General features: G+C 33.6%; 1 protein-coding gene across 2 annotated transcripts in view; it reads left to right on the top strand.

The window, feature by feature from the left end:
- The window catches only part of KRIT1 (KRIT1 ankyrin repeat containing), a 36,475-nt gene extending 20,435 nt beyond the window's left edge, over positions 1-16,040 (top strand). For both annotated transcript variants that reach the window (XM_014842941.3, XM_014842942.3), the window contains exons 11-17: positions 519-675; positions 1,713-1,864; positions 7,125-7,291; positions 7,922-8,009; positions 8,491-8,697; positions 14,792-14,908; positions 15,677-16,040. In XM_014842941.3, the coding sequence (XP_014698427.1) occupies positions 519-675; positions 1,713-1,864; positions 7,125-7,291; positions 7,922-8,009; positions 8,491-8,697; positions 14,792-14,908; positions 15,677-15,733 (945 nt within the window). In that variant the 3' untranslated portion in view covers positions 15,734-16,040. The remainder of the gene's footprint in view (positions 1-518; positions 676-1,712; positions 1,865-7,124; positions 7,292-7,921; positions 8,010-8,490; positions 8,698-14,791; positions 14,909-15,676) is intronic.
- Positions 16,041-16,399: the final 359 nt, after the last annotated feature.

The following is a 16,399-nucleotide window of genomic DNA, read 5'->3' as shown; positions in this document are numbered from 1 at the left end:
TTCTCTCTGGAATTTTCTGAACTGGAGGAAAAAAACTTGGCTTAAGGTCCATTGTTCCATAGCTTTTACCTGCAGAGTCTTCCATCACACTTTCCTCTTAGGACAAATTATTGCTGGTACACGTTTCTACAGTATAGTTTGTGGCCCACTGGACTTATGAGGTACTTTACTAATGCCGGATTTAGTTAACCGAGTCTGTATCCCCCATATCATATTTACATTGTACATTAATGGCTTTAAAATATCCTCCCACAAGATTCTGCAGTTGAATATTTTTTTAAAGCCATTTGCCTTAGTTTCTCAAACTTATTTGACCATGGTATATCCAGAGGAAACTGGAAAATATAAAATAGAAGTAAAATTTTTAAAAATATTGCCAGCAGATTGTCATTTCAGACAGTTTTTCTGATATTTTCCATGTTAGAAATCTATAATAAGGCAGATGAAATTAAAGCATTTTGTTGGATTGGAATGTATAATTTCTAACCAGGGTGCATAATTTATTATCATTGTCCTAGTATGAAAAAGTTCGAATATACAGAATGGATGGGTCATACCGTTCTGTCGAACTGAAACATGGAAATAATACCACAGTGCAGCAGATAATGGAAGGAATGCGTCTCTCTCAAGAAACACAACAATATTTCACTATTTGGATCTGTTCAGAAAACCTCAGTAAGAAAGTTCTTATTCTGTTATGTAAACCTCATTATTCCTTTTTGAGAGTGGGTTGGTAGACCTAAGTATAGCATCGGTTTACTATTGACTTATAAGTTTTGAAATGATATAATGTTCTCTGTTATGTAAATTGTTAGTGTTCAAACTGCTGAAATAGGTAAGCCTCTGGGCCTACCCCACCCCCTGCCTCAGACAGTGTTTTAAGTGGTAAAAGCCAAAACATTCCTTCTCTGGCAATGGAATTTGATAAGAATGCCCTTAAATGTAGTTGTCCAACTTGCCTTTATTTTCATTGTTCACCTCACCTCAAAATAATGCAAATGTTCTTTTTCTTTATATTAGTTTTCTATCAGGTATTTTTATTTAAAACCAACCTAATGTCACTATAGATTTGTCTCTCAGACAAAGAATTTCAGATACATAAGGGATTTAATTGAGGTAGTTGTGATTGGTTATCTAATAGTTTAATTGTATTTTTTTAAACACCAAATTCTCCTAATTGTATCATAGTTAAATAGGCTATCGTGGAATTAAGGATCTTAAATACATTTAATAAATTTTATTTAAGAATTATTTTCATAATTCTTTTTTTTAATTTTTTAAGTTTTTAAGTTTTTACTTTTATAATAAAAAAAAGATTTTTTTCTGCTTTTTCTCCACAAATCCCCCCAGTACATAGCTGTATATTCTAATTGTGGCATATGGGACATCACCTCAACATGGCCTGGTGAGTGGTGCCATGTCCACACCCAGGATCTGACCCAGCGAAACCCTGGGCCGCTGAAGCAAAGGGTGTGAACTTAACCACTCAGCCACGGGACCGGCCCATCATAATTCTTATATTCTTAAAAACAAAAGCAATTAACCTCAAATTGGGTAGTAATATTAACTAAAGTTAATGTTGTTTTAAATTTAGACCTTTAATTTGTGTGTACTCAGTTACCTAAGTGCAGAGAGTTTGATACAGAGTTTCTGTGTTGATGTAATTGATTTATTTTTACATTATCATTAATAAAAGGAAAGATGTTTTTCAGGCCTTCAACTCAAGCCTTATCATAAACCCTTACAACATGTTCGTGACTGGCCAGAAATACTTGCTGAATTGACTAATTTGGATCCTCAAAGGGAAACACCACAGCTTTTCCTAAGAAGAGATGTGAGACTTCCTTTGGAAGTTGAAAAAAAGGTTTGCTTGGAAATCTTATTTGTAGTCATTTAAATGTACAGAATCTATTGATTTCCTGTTGTAGGCACTAGAGGCAGAAATTGTGCTCTTCCTGTATAGAGGAATTTTACTTCTGTTGTTCCATTCAATCCTGACATCCCTGTGGTGTAAGTGGTAGAGTTTGAGTCAGTCTACTTACAGAGCCCCTGATTGGCTATTCCATTTCCACCTCCATTGTCTTAGAATATAAAAGAAATAAAGAATGGATCGTAAAGAGAATTTGCAAGCAGAGAAGAGACAGATTATACAGAAAATTTTAGAATAGCTTTAAAGGAAGTGTAGTGTCAAAGATAAACTTAATAAAGGGCTAATCAGTTGTGTAAATTTCAAAGGAACAAAGAGATATGTTGGTCTGGAGGGAAAACAGAAAAAACATTCTGGGTAGAAAAGATTGTATTTGCAAAAAGGACATAAAAAGTTATTCTCAACAGTCAGTTAGTAGTTGTTCTCAACTCAAGCAAAGAATCATATAGACAGTAACAAATGAGAATAGAATTTACATTTCATGGAAGGATCTGTTCCAAACAAGTATGTTTGGATTTTAGTTACTGTAAATGTTAGAGGAGAGGTGAGATAATGACATCTGAAGGCTGAATGGACAAAGAAGAAACCCAAGGGAGATATTACAAGTTAGACTAGGTATGAGAATCTAAATACAGTGGTAGCTGTGAAAATTGGGAGGGGAGTCGGGGGGAGTTCCAAGATCTCATAACTTTGGTGAAGAAAAATACCTAATGCATTTCCTGATTCTTTATTCAAGGAAATATTAAACAGACAAGGTTAAGCAAATTTCAGTGCATGAAAATGTCAGTGACCATGTCCAAACTTGGTAAATGTTTTCTGTCTGACTATTCATATTGTCCCTCTAATATTATGAAACTAAAGATAGATATGATCCTCTCAGTCAGATACGTTGGGAGTTATATAAAAATTTGTATGAAATTTACCAAAAACTAAGATCTTGGTTATTCATAGAAAATGTATTAGAATCACGTAAATAGAATGAAGGAGAAAAAACCTCACAATTATCTCAATTGACACAGAAAAGGCATTTGACAAAATTCAATACCTTTCCATGATAAAACTCTCAGAAAACTAGAAATAGACAGAAACTTCCTCAATATGATAAATGGCGTTTATGAAAAACCATTTTTCATAAATTGTACTTGATGGTGCCATTGTTCTTGATGGTGAAAGACTGAAAGCTTTCCTTCTAAGATCTGGAACAAGACAAGGATGCCTGCTTTTACCACTGCTATTTAATATACTACTGGAAGCTCTAGCCAGAGCAATTAGACCAAAAAAAAAAAAAGAAAAGAAAGAACAAAAGAAATAAACGGCATCCAAATTGAAAAGGAAAAAATAAAACTATCTTTGTTCACAAATGACATAATCTTATATGTATAAGAAATCCCAAAGAATCCACAAGAAAGCTGCTAGAGCTCATAAATGGGTTTAGCAAAGTTGCAGAGTATAAGGTTAAAATACAAAAATCAGTTGTTTCTAAACTAGAAACAAACAATCCCAAAAAGGAAATTAAGAAATACATTAAAATAGCGTCTAAAAGCATAAAATATCTAGGAATAAATTTAACAAAAGAGGTGCAAGACTTGTACATTGAAAACTGCAAAAACATTACTGAGAGAAATTAAAGACCTAAGTAACTGGAAAGACATCCCATGTTCAGGGATAAGTTAATATTGTTAAGATGTCAGTACTAACAAAGTGATCTGCCAATTCAATGCAATCCCTAACAAAATTCCAACAGTCTTTTTTGCACAAATGGAAAGGGCAATCCTCAGATTCATATGGAATTGCAAAGGGCCTTGAATAGCCAAAACAATCTTGAAAAAGAAGAACAAAGTTGAGGGATACACATTTCCCCATTTCCAAACTTACTGCAAAGCTACAGTAATGAAAACAATGTGGTACTGGCATAAGATAGACATATAGACCAACAAAATAGAATTGAGAGTCCTGAAATAAACCCATGTATCTATGGCCAGTTGCTTTTTGACAAAGGTTTCAAGTCCATCCAGTGAAGAAAGAATATAGTTGTCCCTCAATATTCACAGGGGATTAGTTCCAGGACCCCTCCACAGATACCAAAATCTGAGGATACTCAAGTCCATATCTAGTGTCTTCAAAAGATGGTACATGAAATTGGACCCTGATCTCACAACATATACAGAAATTAACTCAATGTATCAATAGCCTTAATGTAGGAGCTAAAATCATAAAACTCTTACAAGAAAACATATGGGTAAATCTTCATCACCCTAGATTTGGCAGTGGATGTTTATATATGACACCAAAAACATAAGAATAAAAAAAAATAGATAAATTGAACTTCATCAAAATTAAAAACATTTGTAAATCAAAGAACATGATCAAGAAAGTGAAAAGACAACCTATAGAATGGCAGAAAATATTTGCAAATCATATAAGGGTTTACTACCCAAAATATATAAAGAACTCCTGCAACTTAACAACAAAAAGACAACCCAGTTAAATTGGGCAAAGAATTTGAATCACATTTCTCCAGTGAAGATATACAAATGGCCAACAAGTACATGAAAAGATGCTCAACATCAGTAGTCATTAGGGAAAAGCACATCAAAACTTGAGAAACCGCTTCACACCTACTAGGATGACTGTAATAATAAAAATTTATAAAGGAAAATGACGAGTATTGGTGAGAATGTAGAGAAATAGGAACTCTTGTACATTGCAAGGTAGGAGTTTAAAGTGATGCAACCACTGTGGAAAACAGTTTACTGGTTGTTCAAAAAAACTAAACATAGAATTAGCCTATGATCCAGCAGTTCCATGCCTTGGTATATACCTACAGAATTGAAAACAAGAAGTCAAACAGATACCTGTACGCCGTTGTTCATAGCAGCATTATTCATAATAGCCAAAAAAGTGAAAACAAACTAAGTGTCCATCAGCAGATGAATGGATAAACAAAATGTAGGATATACATACGATGGAATATTATTCAGCCATAAAAAGGAATTAAGTTCTGATACATGCCATAACATGAATGAAAACATGCTAAGTGAAATAAGCCAGACACAAAAAGACAAATACTGTATGATTCTACTTATATTAAATATCTAGAACAGGCAAATTCGTAAAGACAGAGTAGATTAGTGGTTACCACAGGTGCGGCGGCAGAGAGAATGAGGAGTTATTGCTTAATGGTTATAGAAGTTCTGTTTGGGTGATGCAAAAGTTGTGGAAATAATGGTGGTGGTTGCACAACATTGTGAACGTAATTAATGCCACTGAACTGTATGTTTAAAAATGGTTAAAATCGCAAATTTTTTGTTAAGTGTATTTTATCACAGTTTTAAAAAATGTACTAGGTTCATGAAATCTGCAAATAATTTGTGTTCTCAGTCTGTCTTCCTTCTCTGCCTTCTCTACCTCAAGTAGTATTTTAAAAGTTGGCTAGTAGAGAAAAAGCAATAATGATATTGCTTGGACAATAAATTGCATAATTATAAGTATTGTAAAGTGGGCTTACGTGATAAAGAAGCAAGGCTTAGTAAGTACTTAAGGTAAATCAGAATATCATGATAGTCTGATAAAGTAGTGTTCTTTCACTCATTATGTAATTAAGAAATTCCTATTTGTACTGTCTGAGAAATAGAAAAATTGCATTTATTGGTTGGCATCATTCTTTTAGGATGAAAATAGCCTGATTTCATTAAAAAATAACAATTGTTGACGACTATTCACTGAACATACTATTAGGAAGTATAACTATTCTCAGATTCTTCAAATTCACTGTCAATTTTTTTTTAGAAAAATAGGTGTTCTTTCATTCTTTTTCCCAATATTTTATTTTGAAAAATTGAAAACCCATAGGAAGCTTGAAAAAGTAGTAAAATTCATACCATACACCATTCATTAAATTTGCTAATTGTTAACATTTTGCTACATTTGTTCCACCTTCTCTTTGTCAACCATTTAAAAGTGAGCTGCAGACATCGTGGCGCTTCATCCCTACCTATTTGACATGCACCTCTTAAGAACAAGGATTTAGCTACATACTACAGTACCATTTCCAACCTAATAAAATTAATATTTTCATAATAACATCTAATATCAGATCCATATTCAGATTTCCTTCAAGTGCTTCAAAGTCTTTTGTAGCGCCCATCTGTAGGATGTAGTCAAGGTTCATGCTTTGCATTTGATCTCTTTAGTCTCTTAATCTAGAACAATCCCCTCATCTTTTTTTTTCCCTAGGAAGTCCTATTTCTGTTTTTTTATATCATATGGAGTATTATAAGATTATTTTAGTTAGTATGTCAAAATAACTTTTACCATAAAGAATTTGGATCATTGTGGATTATATTTAGAAATACTTTAAGTATTCATTCAGAAACTCTATAATTGGTGATTTTTTTCCAAGTAGAAATATATTCTATAGGCTAGCATTTTTCAAACTTTGTTAATCTTACCACGTGAAGTGAAACTTTAAAGTTTTTAAAACTTAAAAAAAAACCTTATGCTCTCCTTTAATGTTATTTGGAGGTGCAAAGTATTTTTAGTCAAATAAAAAATGTTTTAAAATAAGCTTTTTTTAAATTACATGTGCCCTTTTGGGAATTGATACACTTTTATCTTCTTTGAGGTTCACTACTATATTGTATGAAGCATAGATAATAGAAAAATGTTTGAGGAATATAAAGAATTCAGGTAAAATTGTACTAGAAATTATCCATATCCATAAACTGATGATAATTTTATTAGACTGTAAACCAGAGGTTAGCAAACCATGGCCTATTGCCATATCTGACCTGTTGCCTATTTTTGTATATCCTGTAAGTTATTAATGGTTGAAAAAGTTCTAAAGAACCGTATTTCATGTCATGAAAATTTTGTGAAATTCAAGTTTCAGTATCCATATATAAAGTTTTAGTAGAACAACACTACACCCATTTGTTGATGTATTGTCTGTGGCTGCATTTGCGCTACAATAGCAGAGTTGAGTAGTTGTAACAGAGACTGAATGGCTCACAAAGCTTAAAGTAATACTATCTGATCCTTAATAGAAAAAAATTTGTCAATCCCTGCTCTAAAACAATAACAGTTCATTTCTATATAAATATGTAGCTTTTGCTTTTCCATGTTAGATAATGACAAGTTGTACATTTGTAACAGGAAATTGTAGCCTAATAACCACATTATACTTTTTCTTTTTAAGATTGAAGACCCACTAGCTATTCTTATTCTCTTCGACGAAGCCAGATATAATTTATTGAAGGGCTTTTATACAGCTCCTGATGCCAAACTAATAACATTGGCAAGTCTACTGTTGCAAATAGTTTATGGAAATTATGAGAGTAAGAAACACAAGCAAGGTTTCCTAAAGTAAGTATTTAATATAATGCATGGTCTTGTGCTATGTTCAAGATTTAGTTTAACCAAGAAAGTTTAGAAATATGTTATTAAGAAATACTTATACATTGGTTTGGAATTAAATAATATAAGACATGGAATGAGAAAAGAAAAAAAAAACTATGGCAAAGCATTCTTTAAGTTATACTCTCTCCAAAATTCTTTTTCTTATATTTGACTGTAGTTTGACATACCTTATACTTTTAAAGTTTCTCTTTCTTAACTATTTGTTTAAATAAGTTCACTAAAACCTGGCCCGAATAAGTAGAAAAATGTTATTTGTAAGGCAGATGCATTTAAGAATCCCACCACAAAAACTAGTTTCATGTTTCATGTTGAAAGAAAACACTGAAATTTATTTTTTGTGGTTTTCAATTTTCAAAAATATTTTGTGATTATTGAAAGAAGAAATATTTCTCTAAGTAGAGCATTGTTAGCATTGTGGCTTTTTGCTTTAAATTTTTAGAGTTCTCTGATATTTTACAACCTAGTATTTTTCAGCTAAAAATCATGTTACCTTAAAGCCATTTGTGTCTAAATGATTATATTACTTTAGCTACTAAAGATGATTGTTTTAAAAGATGTCGGCATGTTTGCTTACAGTGAAGAAAATCTAAAATCTATTGTACCTGTTACCAAATTGAAAAGTAAGGCACCTCACTGGACAAACCGAATACTTCATGAATACAAGGTAAGCTATTTCATAGAAATACAAAGACATTTTATAGGCTTGTTGAAATTGTGTTGCTATGATTAATATTTTAAACATAGGTACATTAAATATATAGTCTTGAAATTAAAAATGGTTATTTTAGTTCACACATAGCTGAAACAAAGTAGCAAGATATTTTTATTTTTAATAATGTAGAATCTTTTGCTGCAGACCTTCTATATGCTGGATATTATGGTAAGGGCTAGAGATTTTAAAAATATGAAATAATACACTATTTCTGTCCAAGAGGCACTTAAAAAACTTAATAGAATAGACAGTATTTTTAGCCCTTGATATTTCTTTTATATAAGATCTCAAAATTAAAATTGCTCTTGAGATAATGTCACACAATTTTATTCTTCTTTGGGGGCAGCCTTGATTTTAAAAACTGCCTAGTTGACCTATTTGGACTGTCAAAGGTATGTTCTCCTTTCACATCTCTATTTTACTTTGTTTTTAGAATCTTAGTACAAGTGAGGGTGTCAGTAAAGAAATGCATCACCTTCAGCGCATGTTCTTACAGAATTGTTGGGAAATTCCTACATACGGAGCAGCTTTTTTCACAGGACAGATATTTACAAAGGCAAGCCCCAGCAATCATAAAGTCATCCCTGTGTATGTAGGAGTGAATATAAAAGGACTTCATCTCCTAAACATGGAAACTAAGGTAGATTTTCAGCTTTTCCCCTGGTTTTTGACCAGTCACATTATGTAATATCTAAATAATGGTACCAACCTACATGAAAAATCTAGAAATGGCCTATATACAAAAGTATTCGTTGCAGTTTCATTTATAATAGCAGTGGATGGGGGGCAAAAACTAAATGGTTATCAGTAGGGAGTTAACATATTAATTATAATACATTTCTACATTGAAATACCTTGCAGCCATACAAAAGAATGAAGAATATTTTTGTGTAGAATGATCTCCCAAGGTATATGTAGTGAAAAAGCAAAGTGCCGAACCATATATAACATATTACCATTTGTATAAAAATGAGAAGAAGTTATTCCAAGAAAACGAAAACACTAAAAAAGATATATACACCACCATGATTATTGCAGCAGTATTTACAATAGCCAAGACACGGAAAGAACCTAAGTGTCCATCAGTGGATGAATGGATAAAGATTCTCTGTGTATATATATGCAATGGAATATTGTTCAGCCATAAAAAAGAAAGAAATCTTGCCATTTGCAACAAGGATGGACCCTGAGGGCATTATTCTAAGTAGTATAAGTTAGACAGAGAAAAACAAATGCCATATAATCTCACTTATATGTAGAATCTTTAAAAAGAAACAAAAAAACTAAGCTCATAGATACAGAGAACAGATTGGTGATTGCCAGAGGCAGAGAGTAGGGGGTGGGTGAAATGGGTGAAGGGGGTCAAAAGGTACAAACTTCCAGTTATAAAATAAATAAGTCCTGGGGATGTAATGTACAGTATGGTGACTATAGTTAATAATACTGTATTGCATATTTGAAAGTTACTAAGAGAGTAGATCTTACAGTTCCTCATCACACACAACACTTTCTTAACTATGTATGGTGACAGATGTTAACTAGAGACTTATTGTGGTGATCATTTTGCAGCGTATACAAATAGTGAATCATCATGTTGTACACCTGAAACTAATGTAATGTTATATGTTAAAATATACCTCAGTAAAAAAATAGAGGTGAGTGAAGACTGTATTTACATAATTAGGTATTGCTTGTGTATGCATAAAATGTCTCTTGAAGCCCTTAGAGAAGGGAAATAGGTAACTGGGAACAGAGTAGGAAGGAGACTTTTCATATATACCATTTTACAACTTAAAAACAATTTTAACTGTGATTATATAACTTACTTTAAAAATCAATTCGAGGGACTGGCCCCGTGGCTGAGTGGTTAAGTCCGTGCGCTCCGCTGCAGGCGGCCCACTGTTTCGTTGGTTCGAATCCTGGGCACGGACATGGCACTGCTCATCAAACCACGCTGAGGCAGCGTCCCACATGCTACAACTAGAAGGACCCACAACAAAGAATATACAACTATGTACTGGGGGGCTTTGGGGAGAAAAAGGGAAAAAAAAAAAAGAAAAAAAATCAATTCGATTTAAATGAAAAAAATGCAAATATACAATAAATAGCTGACACAAAGGCTTCATTTTGAAAATTAGAATTAGTTACAAGAACCTTTTGGGGGGCAGGATGAAGTGTGGAAGGGATTGTGAATACCCATTAGAATACTTCAGAACTTTTCAGTCAGAGGCTTGTTACTGTGTTGTACTCCTTTTTCTAATCAAAGTCACTATAATATAAAATATGGGGTTATCAATTATTTTTAGCATATCTAGCACATTTTACAGGGTAAACAGCTTTCTAGTTTGTAATAAGCTAATAAAAAATCAAATCTATTTTGTTCATTCAGATTTGTCAAGAATAAACCATTTTCCAAATCACTTAAAGTAACTAAGCTTTTGCATTTAAAAAGGGATTTTAGATTAGGAAATTTCATCATAAGCTTAATTTTTGGGGGGGAGGGGTAAGGAAGATTGGCTCTGACCTAACGTCTGCTGCCAATCCTCCTCTTTTTGCTTGAGGAAGATAGTTGCTAACATCTGTGCCAAACTTCCTCTGTTTGATGTGGGATGCTGCCACAGTGTGGGTTGACGAGCAGTGCTAGGTCCACACCCGGGATCTGAACCTGCCAACCCCAGGCCATCAAAGCAGAGCATGCGAACTTAATCACTATGCCACCGGGCCAGCCCCATAAGCCTAGTTATTATTTTCATCATTTTTAGAGGTCTTTATGAAAGTATTCCTGTTGCAGGTTTGACATTTCATGACACCTCAGGATCCTCCTTAGGGGCCACAGTTGTTTTACCATGCTGTTAGATATGCCTGTTAATGGAGATAGAGAATGTATAGGGACATAGGGCTGAATAGGGACTGACTTCACTAATTGACTTGAAACTTGATTTTTTTTTCTTTTTAAAGATTGGCACCTGAGCCAACAACTGTTGACAATCTTCTTTTTGTTTTTTGCCCTGCTTTTTCTCCCCACATACCCCCCAGTACATAGTTGTATATTCTAGTTGTGGGTCCTGCTAGTTGTGGCATATGGGATGCTGCCTCAGCGTGGCCTAATGAGTGGCACCACGTCCGCACCCAGGATCCAAACCGGCGAAACCCTGGGCCGCTGAAGCAGAGCACACAAACTTAACCAGTCGGCCACGGGGTCGGCACCATGGAACTTGATTTTTTGAAGTCTCTGTTGTCAGCTTGCTTTGGGTCGTTTTCTTACTATTTTCTATTTAAAGTATTTCACACTCACAAGATAGGCTACTTCTTATTAGCTTGTAAACACTTTTCTGTTTCTGTTGTACTAAGTTTCTTAAAGGAAATGAAGGAGAAGTTCTCACCATTTTAAGAAATTTTTCCTCTGTTGTTTCAGAGCATTTTATACCTTTATCTGCAAATCTTTCTTCATTGAACTGAATGGTGCTGCTGTGGGTATAACACTGAGCCATTTTTCTAAACTAAATTTTATGTCTGACTTTTGGTAGCATTCCAAGTTTAGACAACAATAAAAAGTTTTATGTAATATTCAAATGATGGTTCAAAATCTCATAACATTTCATATTATGAATAACATTCTAGTCCAGGAATTAAGTAAGTGAGGTAGCAGTAACAGGTAGAGGATGATAACAATATTGTTAGTTAATGGTGTGCTTTTTCAGGATAAGATGTTCAATTTCTAGAAATAGAAATAAAAATGCTATCTTCAGATATATAAAAAGGTGATTGAACCCAAGGGTAATGATAGTTTTTGTCCGTATATTCATTATCTTGTGCTCTGTAAGCCACTGATAAATTTATAGCACCTGTGAAAAGCTCTAAGATGATTACATTTTTGGATCATCAGAGATGGGAACAATCAGCTTGTCCTCAGTTGTCTTAGATTCACCAGGATCTGTTAGGGTTGAATTTGACAAGCTTGCTTAAATAAACATCTTCATCTGCCAAAATACCTTCATTTGCATTTAAAACTCTACATGGTATATATTAGCCTCAGAGATTAGTCTCAGGTAAAGCCATAGAATACAGCTGTGTTTTTTTTTTTCAATTACTTCTATCTTCTGTATTTTGTTTCTATTTGAAATAATGAAAGTTACCATCAGAAAATATAGCTCAGCCAATTTCATATGCTCATCAGAGACTTGTCTGTTCTACTTACACACAATGTAGACACTTCTGAATAGATAAATGTGCTGTGTTGTGGTTCATTGTTTTACTATAGTGAGAGTATTGCAGTCTTCATAATTGAACTGTACTTGTTGATGTATCTTCAACCTTACGGTAACACTGCCACATCTAGGCAATAGATTACTCTTTGCTGATATCAGTTCATGTTGACCATAATGCCCTTCTGAAATAAAACTGGTTATTTAAATACCCACATAGTGCCATTCTTCGTGATCATTTGTCAACATCACTATTTCTCGTCTCTCCTGGTCAGCTGTATGCTGCTTCTGACTCTGATTTTCCGTTTTCAACTCTCTCTGCCATTTCTCTTGTGTTTTTTGACTTCCCGCATTAAGCACCTTGCCCTTTGTAGGTTTTACCTTCTAATGAGAGCTCCTTTTTCCTTCTGGAGCAGATTGATCTCTCAAAACAACCAGGTAAACTCTTTGGCTTTTCAGCTCCATTCAGCTGTTTTCATTATTATAGATTTCTCAAGAATTCCTTCCTCTGTGCATATTGTCCTATAACAATAAAATCTTTATTTTTAACTTATGGCCTCTACTTTTGTGGGTAATTTGGCCTCCGTGTAATTGAGAAGTTGCTGTTACTACACATGTATTTTTTCTGTATATTAAACTGTTTTGAGGCCATATTAATAGACTATTTCTTGCCTCTTGATTAATCAAATTTGAAGTGACTGATCCAAAAGATAGGCAGTGTAAGGTATTAACGATATCTTGACTCAGTGTTTCAGTGTGTACCTTGGTAAGTAGCTCTTTTAGCATATCCTCTTTACTGAATTTTATTTTACAATATAAATATAACTAGCTATTTTTATTTTTATTTTTTTAAAGATTTTTTTTTTTTTTTCCTTTTTCTCCCCAAAGACCCCTGGTACATAGTTGTATATTCTTCGTTGTGGGTCCTTCTAGTTGTGGTATGTGGAACGCTGCCTCAGCGTGGTTTGATGAGCAGTGCCATGTCCACGCCCAGGATTCGAACCAACGAAACAGTGGGCCGCCTGCAGCGGAGCGCACGAACTTAACCACTTGGCCACCAGGCCAGCCCCAACTAGCTATTTTTAAACAAGATGTTATTAGTTTCCCATTATACATGATATACAATCATGTGAATTAATTATAGTGTGTCATTTACAGAACCTCACTTAAAAAATGCCCTAAACCTTTATCTTTTGGGTTTATCCTTAGTTTATTATTTATAATCAATATGTTAAGAATTGCTAGTCATAGAAAGCTAATATTTTCTAAACATACATATTTTAAAGGATAGCATGAACACTTTCTTTGTATATATGTTTACAAAGAATATATTTTTAGGGCAAGAAAATACAAGTTACTGCTAGGAAAGAATTACTTAAAAAATAATCAAAAGGATATATTGAATGTGTACTTAAATATACCATTATGTTAGAGAAGTATAGGAATAGGTTACTCTAGCATTGTTTTTTAAATAGTTCTGTTGAATTTATGAAGGATATATTATTAATTTTTTTAATTCTGCTTATTTTTACAGTAAGTATATCAGTGTACTTATTTTCAGTGAGATGAAATTGCCTAAGTCAACATATTACCCCTATTACATAAATTTCAGATCTGAAAGTCCTATGTGAATATTCAAAAGGTATTGAATAAAGTAAAAGGAATTGTTTTTAACATGGTGAAAGTAAAAACTTGTAGTACATTTACGTTTTCTTGAAAGTCACTCATAGAATGGGCATCGTTTTACTCCCAGCTTTAACTGAAATATAATTGACATATAACATCATGTAAGTTTAAGGTGTACAATGCGTTGATTGGATACACTTATATATATTGCAAAATGATTACCACCATGGCGTTAACTAACACCTCCATCCATCACATCACATAATTACCATTTCTTTTTTGTGGTGAGAATATTTAAGATCTACTCTCTTAGCAACTTTCAAGTATATAATACAGTATTATTAACTATAATCCTCATGCTGTGCGTTAGATCCTCAGAACTTACTCATCTTACAGCTGAAAGTTTGTACTCTTTGACCAGCGTTTCCTTGATTTTCTCCACCCACCAGCCCCTGAGTTTGGCTTAAAAAGATTCCACATATAAGTGATGTCCTATAGTATTTGCCTTTCTTTGTCTGACTTATTTCACTTAGCATAATGCCCTCAAGGTCCATCCATGTTGTCACAAATGGCAGGATTTCCTTATTTCTCATGGCTAAATATTTGTCTGTGTGTGTGTGTATACATACATACACATACACATCATAAAATGAGTATCTTTAAAAATTTTTGTCACTCTGATAAAAAGAATATCATTGCTTAAGGTGGTCTCCTGAGAGTCTACCATATATGTGGCTCTGTACTGTGGGCTTTGTGAGGTTAGTGTGGGCGCTTTGATTAAGTTTTATTCTAACATTCAAAATTATTATGTTTAGACGTGACTAGGTAAATGTGGATAGTAAGAGAAGATAGGTGTTGTTTTTAATATATATTTCAATATAATGATTTCTAATTATGTTGCAGGCTTTACTTCTCAGCCTTAAGTATGGTTGTTTTATGTGGCAATTGGGAGATGCTGATACGTGTTTTCAGATCCACAGTATGGAAAATAAAATGAGCTTTATAGTACACACAAAACAGGTAAGTAATTATCAATTATTCTGGACTTCTAATAATGAAGTACTGTATTAGTAAAGTTGTTTCTTTTTAAAAATATGGCAATCCATTTTACTTAAAGGAAAACCTCTAATAGTACATGAAATTGAAATAGTTAAGACCAAGGAAAAAAGGCCTTTCCTAAGCAAACAAAGCCAGAAACTTTATTTATTTATTTATTTAAGATTTTATTTTTTTCCTTTTTCTCCCCAAAGCCCCCCGGTACATAGTTGTATATTCTTCGTTGTGGGTCCTTCTAGTTGTGGCACGTGGAACGCTGCCTCAGCGTGGCTTGATGAGCAGTGCCATGTCCGTGCTCAGGATTCGAACCAACGAAACACTGGGTAGCCTGCAGCGGAGCGCGCGAACTTAACCACTCGGCCACGGGGCCAGCCCCAAAGCCAGAAACTTTAGAAATTATCTGAATAATTTATTTCAGTCTTATAACAATGAAACTCTTTTTTTCTACCATTTCCTTTAATTCTGGTCAGTATTCCTATCTCTTCTATCAAGGTATTAGGTAGTCCTTTACCTCTTCTTGACCAGTTTCTAATCTGAGCCACTAGTTGCATCCAGCAGGTTGCTTCTTAAATCCCTTCAAAAGCCTGAGTAAATACCCTCTATTCTTGATAAGCTGCCTCCTGAGGAGAAAGTTCCTTTTCAAATAGATAGGGAACTACCCACTGTCATGTATGTCGTTTATACATTCTTACATGTTTCACATTTATTGTTGACATATATTTTACTTTGTAGGCTGGCCTCGTGATAAAACTGTTAATCAAGCTAAATGGACAGTTAATGCCCACTTGAAAGAAATTCACGAGAGGAAAGCAGCTGATCCTTAAGCCACCACAGTCTGTGATGCAGATTTTTTCCATGAAAGATTTCTTAAACTATTACTTTTAACAAGGCATTTAGTCTCTTGTAATATATATGTATACAATTGCATTGTACAGAATCTGTACTTATGTTTGGTGTGTAATATACCAATTAGTTTTGTATAATATCCTCATAAGCTATTCTAATTTTTCAGAGAAACACAGAAAAAGGTGTAGATTGATAGTCTGTATAATATTAGACAAAATAGTAAGCTTTATAAAAAGTTATTTTTGGTAAATGGTAAATAATTTAGAGTGGAATGTGATGAAATTAAAATATAGCTTTGCTATGACTTTGTGTGTCATTTCAAAATATACTGAAAGTCAACATGATTTGAATAAAGAAAATATGTTTTCTACTTAACCCATATATAATACTATTATTTAAAACAGTTTTCTATAATCTATGAATATTTCTGAATATGTTTTTAAAAGACTTAGTTAAAATGTATATCTGGTATAAGCCAGTATTTCTCAAAGTGTAGTTTTTGAACCCCCTGTATCATAATTACCTGGGTGCTTCTTAAAAACAAGGATTTCAGAGACTCATTCTAGACAAGTTCATTCACTCTCTGAAAGTAGCAAGGCCTGGGAATCT

This window comes from Equus asinus, chromosome 1 (genome assembly GCF_041296235.1).
Source record: "Equus asinus isolate D_3611 breed Donkey chromosome 1, EquAss-T2T_v2, whole genome shotgun sequence".
Classification (NCBI taxonomy): Eukaryota; Metazoa; Chordata; class Mammalia; order Perissodactyla; family Equidae; genus Equus; species Equus asinus.
Note: the sequence above shows the minus strand (reverse complement) of the source record. Positions and strands in the feature narration are given on the sequence as shown.